The following is a 7,206-nucleotide window of genomic DNA, read 5'->3' as shown; positions in this document are numbered from 1 at the left end:
TAACTACACACACACACACACACACACACACACACACACACACACACATATATATATATATATATATATATATAATGTGGTAAACATTACAATACTGTTGGTGGTAAGATTCTTCCAAAGATAATTGAAATCTATTTACTTATTGTTTGATTCCGAGAAATACGTTAAACATTAAACTATTTCTTAAATGAAACAACTGTATATTCATTTCTTAGTTCACCCTGTACACAAGAGCAAGATAAAATATCGGAAAAATTACGTTTATTCGTTAAAATTGGAAAACAGAATACGTATGTAGATTGGACAAAAAAGTTTATATGGTTAAACAAATACATAAAGATAGAAAGAGTATATTAAGTACATTAAAATCGAGAAGAATGAAGTACACATTTAAAACACTTTAAATAAATACGTTAGAAATATACAAACTACGTTACAAGAACTTGTTCCAAAATGACATCATGAAGTAAAACGTAGACGCCACCACTGTAATCTTCACTTCTAACTTCCTACAGTTAACGAATAAACTGAAGAATGAGGAGAAAACAAATATGACTATGTCTGTCATAAACCAGCTGGCCTGAAGAGCCCTGGTATTGACGAAAGACCTAATTAGTAATGGTTATATCAGCCATGGCCTGGTTTATGATATTATACACTTCCAACTAACGGTTGTCTCCCGACGAATAGATTGACTGTGTAATATAATTATTATGGATATTTTAATTATAAGTTATTTACTTTCATTGAGAAATTATCACGATAATACAGATAACGCTGCTTTCAGTTATATTAAATTAATACAACTTACTACATGTAAGGACATTATTGATATTTAAAAAAAGACAAAATCTACTTAGTATGTACTCACGTCAGTTATAACCTATCGTCCACCTATCGACACAAATCTGTCTTTACCTATCCATATAGTAAAAAATACTTTCTTGCACCGAAGCTGCTCAGTAGGGCTCTAGAAAATCTTTAGGTAAAACCGAAACTCCTGTATATCATGGGAACCAGCATGCGCATCCCCCACTACCCCTGTATGTCAGGCCAGGGGGTGCTACCGCACCCGTAGTTCACAAGCCTTTGCGTTCTTTAAACAATTTTTTTTTGGTTTACTTGTCAATTCTCTCGGTGTTAAAAACCTATCGAACTGCCTGCAAACAAATATTTCGTTGTCTGTAATGTACAAACACTGAGAAATTATGTTTGTCTGCATTCTACAAGCCTAGCACTGTTTCGTAAATATTGTACACCTCTGTCGTCAATTAGTTCTGCTTGTCAAGATGATAGAACGACGAAAACCGACGAAAGGGTAAGTGCATATACAACCTATTTCCGCTGTCTCTAAGCGCGCGCAAGATAAACACGTGTTTGGTCTTACAAATCATACAAATAAGATCGTGTATGTTGTTTATGTGACTTGCTCCTGTTGATTCTGCTATTTATAGGCCCATATTCTGCTTTTATCTATACATAATAAGGCTAGCTAATTCCGTTTCACATATGTTTCACAGTTGTCAAAGCAGAAACATATTTTTTTTGTAGCTAAACAGCTGGTTACCGTGTACATTTTTAGCAATTTAATATTACACACATAGATTATTACTGGATTGTTAAATATAATTTTAGCAAAACACCTCTATTAGGTAGTCAAAAATAGTATGTATTTATTAAAAAAAATATTTGGATACATAACTTGTTGAAATGAGCGTTCTTCTCAGTAAATGTGTGTGTGTGTATATATATACATTATGTGATTTAGTAAAACTTCATGATTTTACTGACAAACAGAACAGACGTATTGATCCAGTGTCTGAAAGAATACCGTTTCATTACAGATTGTAAACAGGGGTCATTTGTGACTTTGATTTAATGCACAATTATTACAATCCTTGTGAGTTTCTGGAATAATTTCTCTATCAATATAATTAATTCTGATCATTAAAACTGACTTAGGTATACACGAATCAACAATATAAAAAAAGAGCCTAAAGTTCGGGAAAACGATTTTTTTGAACCCAATGTAACAACTTACAACTTTTTCAGTGACACAAGAATTCAAAACATTCTGGTAAAAATACAGAGCATCAATATAATTTTGTTTTCAAGACTTAACAAAATAAAAGATAAAAAGTGGTAGAAATGTAAACCAGTAAACAAAATCACTGAAACCGATGAATTAAGAGTTTCAACAAAAACACACGTGTTTATATACAAGATAAACCCAACTTCAATTCTTCGGAAAAATAGCAAACTAAGTTTTTATTTCTTCATAGTTCTGGATGAGGTATTCTTCTAAATTTATAAACACACAAAGATAGAGAGAAATTAACCTGTCACCGCCACATATATATATATGCTTAAATGTAAGATTTACTTACATATCTAAATCTCATGTTATTTTTCCACAAGCTTGGTGTACAGCAGATAATTGCTTTAGTCTACAAAAAGAACATGAAACAGCTATTAAAATTCTTCAACGAGCTACACAAGTAGATCCCGATTCTGCCTACACACTTCTGGGGCATGAACATGTTCTGATAGAAGAAATGGATAGAGCAATGGCTTGCTTCAGGAGTACCATTCGCATCGAACGAAACACGAGATTAGTGATACTGTAGGGACACAGTTTAGGTAAGTTTGAAGTTATTCAACACTCTCGAAACCAGGCGGCCGACTGACCTACCTGCGAAAGAGAAGAAATACAGAATGTTCGGGCTAGTTTCCACCCGCTACCTAATGCATGCCCTCTTGCAGTGAGCAACGCCCCAAATAGAACGTCTTCCATTCACTGCAGCAAACCTTGTGTTTGTTAATAATAACCAAACAAACTTACTTCAAATGTAAACTTGTAATTTCCGCTTTTTTTTTTCTATTAAACTCAATGCATTCATTTGTATATATGCTGAACTTAAGATACATTTAAATCGTCCTACCAATATTGGTGTAAGGATACATGCTATTTTTGTTGGAAAATATCTTGTAATGCTTACGCAGTTGAAGTGGGTGCTAGTTTTTTTTTTGGCCAGAGTCGTCACAAAAGGTAAATCCTTTTGCTGTTCTCCTTAGGGTATAAGAAGGAGGATTTGTGACCTTTGATTGACCTACCTGTTGCACACCTATGTTAATATGGGTGTGGTTGGATCATTGGTGCTCCATAACTCCTCAACTCAAACTTAGTTGTTTGTACAGGGTCTTCTTTCCCCGCTGATTTTTCCAAGCCTGTTCCCTTGGCTGTGATTTCGCTAGATAGTAGATAGGGACAGTGGGAATCTCGTTAATCCATTCATGCGCGTCACTAATTAGATGACGAGGCACTTGGCATAGATAGTCCCTTGTGTAGCTTGGGATATAACAACAACCAAACGTTCCCCGATGAGACAGCGGTAAGTCTATGGACTTACAACGCTATAATAATGGGTTCGATTCCCTTCGGTGGATACAGCAGATTGCCCGATGTGGATTTGCTACACAAAAGCACACATACCAAACTTTATATTTACGCATGAAATGGCGTCTGTGTTTATTGCATTAAACCTAATAAAAACTTTGTAACAATAAAACGGGGAATATAATAAGGAATGCTAAATATTATTCGAAATTTTATTATACTGTATTTAACAATATGAAAATCTAACCTAGCAGAACTATATAACCTGTCACTGCCACATATATATGGGACACACTATATTGGGACAAACTATATAACCTGTCACTGCCACATATATAATATATATGGGACACGTATATAACCTGTCATTGCCACATATATATATATGGGACACACTATATAACCTGTCACTACCACATATATATATGGGACACTATATAACCTGTCACTACCACATACATATGGGACACACTGTTTAACCTGTCACTGCCAGTTATATATGGGACACACTATATAACCTGTCATTGCCACATATACGTATATGGGACACCACATATATATGGGACACACTATATAACCTGTCACTACCACCAATGACAGGTTATATAGTGTGTCCCATATATATGTGGTAGTGACGGGTTATATAGTGTGTCCCATATATATGTGGCAATGACAGGTTATATAGTGTCCCATATATCGCTCTCCTAACCAGAACTAATCACGTGATGGAAGGTCGTTCTCATCACCAGAACTAATCACGTGATGGAAGGTCGTTCTCATCACCAGAACTAATCACGTGATGGAAAACCACTCTCCTCACTAGAACTAATCACACTATGGAAAGCCAATCTCCTTACTGAAGTCATAATTTAACATCCCATTCTTTCAAGTCTAAAAATTTCACATCCCAAAATTATGACTCATAATTTTCCCTACAAAACTGTCAAACATTAAAAGTTATGCTTCCAAATGAATACAGAAAAGTTCGTTATAGATAAACTAAACTAACTTTTAATGGTGACCTGTTCAGCAGCAAATTATTTACAAGTATAATAATTACATGAATCTTTTTAAGAAACAAAGAGAAAAGTCTTACCTCAACAGGCATAGTACATTCTGAAAAAAAAAAAACCACAAAACAATTACATACGAAAGTTACACAAATCAAAAGTATATTAAAACATTACAATACCTTATTGAACACCCACTCAAAACAACTTTATCATAATTATTACATCATGAAAATAAACCTTACTTTCAATATTTTAATCTACACCTTAAATCTGTACTATTTAATCATATTTTTAATGATCACATGTTTACCCATGCATATTTGGATGGAACTGAAAATCAGTTACCAAAGTTTTCAATTTGCATCACAGACCACCAGATCAAACTGGCATGTGGTGAAATCAGTAAAAAATAAACCTGAAATTACTAAAATTACCAGTTATACAACTTTAAAACACAACTTGATGGCAAACCTCAATTTATGGAAACCACCAAGTATGGGTTTTCATTTATCACATCACAAGTGAATTTTATGTATAATAACATGGAGATGTATATAATACCCATGACAATAACTTGTGGTCCATGTTATTTACATATTAGGTGGAGAAATATAAAAGAATGGTCAGAATATACGGTTTAAATTAATTATGCACTTACTTTTTTTTTCAAAAAACAAAAACTTCAAAAGTAAACCTTGTCCTAAGTCTTGATTAGGTTAATGCAATTAAATATTTCCCATCCCTCAAATAATAAACAACTTTTGATATAATATCTTCCCAGCAGTGGGTGTCTACAAGATGGGGCAAGGTGGGAGATTTTCCCCCTCCCCTGTTGTTTTAGAAGAACATTTTTTTGAATAATTTGTTTTAAAAAATGTATTAAAAATACTACTACTTAAATATAAGTGATGAAATTAGGTGTAGATAAATAAATAAATACTGCGGAAGTCCACATTCCTAGCCTATTCCCCTTCTAACAATCCACGTTCCTAGCCTATTCCCCTTCTAACAACTGTTCATGTAAAACATTAACCTAGTCCACGTTCCTAGCTTATTCCCCTTCTAACAACTGTTAATAGCCCTATAAAGACAAGCATCATAAAACATAGTGACAACGTATACCCAGAATAAAAATAAAATGAAGATAAACATCAAGTACAAGCATGAAGAGAATTACACACACACGGTCACGTTCCACTGTCACTGGCCTCTCTGAAAACAAACGGAGAGTATATAAACAACACAGAGCCAGAACAGTATTAAGAAACCATAACAGAATATGACTTTAGTAAACACTAAACCGCCTAAATGAAGAGAAAACAACATTTAGAACATACCTTGTGAATATGGATTACAGCACGTTAGAGAAACAAAAATTATATTTCAAGATCATAACAACTGAAACATCCCTAGTCACCAAATACATTGAGAAGTAAAAAATTAAGTGATTCAACCAATGACTGAGACTGGATAAACATAAACTTACACTGATCCAGGCCTCTCCAGATGCGGAAGGAAAAAAGCAAAGTTAAAGACATATAAGACTCAATAATACTAATCAATCTGGTAAAGCCAACCACGCCACTGAATAAGACCACACAATAATAATACTAAAATAATGATATACGAACATAATGAAAAAATGAAGATAAAAGAAGCTTTCTACATCCATAAAACTGGACACCCCTCTTGAATTCACTGAAATAACTTACTTCAAGTTCTAATGGAAAGAGACCCTAGATAAGCCTCTTTATCAGGAAGATCCAGGATCAAATTCCAGCCATTACCGCTACAGAAATGGCTACAGACTAGCAGCTGAAAACTAAGATAAAACTATTTAGCAATATGCATACTTACTTAGTAATTAATAAAAATTAAAATTAGTAACTAATTAACAATCAGAGGTAGACTACTAACCATTAATAGCTTCTACCAGAAGAACTGCTAATAATAATTACAATTAATAATAAATAGGCTTAACTATGAGTAACAGTAAACTACAGAAAACTTCAACGACTATTCCATCCTAACTCATGTTTTCAGCTCTTAACTCATGAATACTTGAGGAGGTTAGGCCTGCTTACCAATATTACCAAGCACTGAAGTAGAAAGATTTTCATACCATGCCACCACATTTGCCCAACGTAGCTAATAATATTTAAGAAATCCAATTTTACACATTAATCTAACTAATACCTTATAAATAACAGTGATTAATAATGTTTATTTCATCCTCACTTTTCTGAGACTTTTTATTTAAAGTGAATTTTTAATAGTTATCTTAAACGTTCTTATTATAATAAATTATTTATGAAACACAAAAAAACATGTCATTTTACTTTTCTATACTACTTTTACTTTACATATTACTTGTTTTACATTTATCCACATATTTAAATATTTTAACTAAACCTGTAGACTGAACTACTGTTGCAACAATGTTCTGTAGACACAATAACTTCAACCTACTGACATGTTGACTATCATACCTCCACAGTATAAAACTTTCAGGGGATAATTAACGCCAGGTTGAGGTCCAACTGGAAAATTAGCTCCAACTTCACTTGAATTTGAAGTCTCTACTTCCGTTGCCATGGTCTAGTTGTTTCTGAAGCAGCCCAGACATTAGTTTTAAATCATACGATCACTCTGGAAGTACGTTTACAAAAACTTTCCTTGCTTTAGTTACTTTAGTCCTAAAGATATGTCGTTAAAATGAATAAATATCTAATTTAGAAAAAAAAAGCAACTATCTTGATTCCTGTTCAATTTTCTTCATCAGTAACACAAACAAAA

At 33.4% G+C, this 7,206-nt stretch overlaps 1 protein-coding gene across 1 annotated transcript in view; it reads right to left on the bottom strand.

Moving 5' to 3' along the window:
* LOC106470499 (density-regulated protein homolog) overlaps positions 1-7,206 on the bottom strand; it is a 12,329-nt gene that overhangs the window by 3,522 nt on the left and 1,601 nt on the right. The window contains exons 2-3 of the mRNA XM_022399109.1: positions 6,900-7,018; positions 4,494-4,513 (exon numbers count right to left, since the gene is read on the bottom strand). Coding sequence (XP_022254817.1) covers positions 4,494-4,513; positions 6,900-7,005 — 126 coding nt within the window. The 5' untranslated portion in view covers positions 7,006-7,018. The remainder of the gene's footprint in view (positions 1-4,493; positions 4,514-6,899; positions 7,019-7,206) is intronic.

The sequence above is a fragment of the Limulus polyphemus genome, unplaced genomic scaffold (assembly GCF_000517525.1).
Source record: "Limulus polyphemus unplaced genomic scaffold, Limulus_polyphemus-2.1.2 Scaffold4041, whole genome shotgun sequence".
Taxonomy (NCBI): domain Eukaryota; kingdom Metazoa; phylum Arthropoda; class Merostomata; order Xiphosura; family Limulidae; genus Limulus; species Limulus polyphemus.
This window is presented reverse-complemented; position numbering and strand designations above follow the sequence as displayed.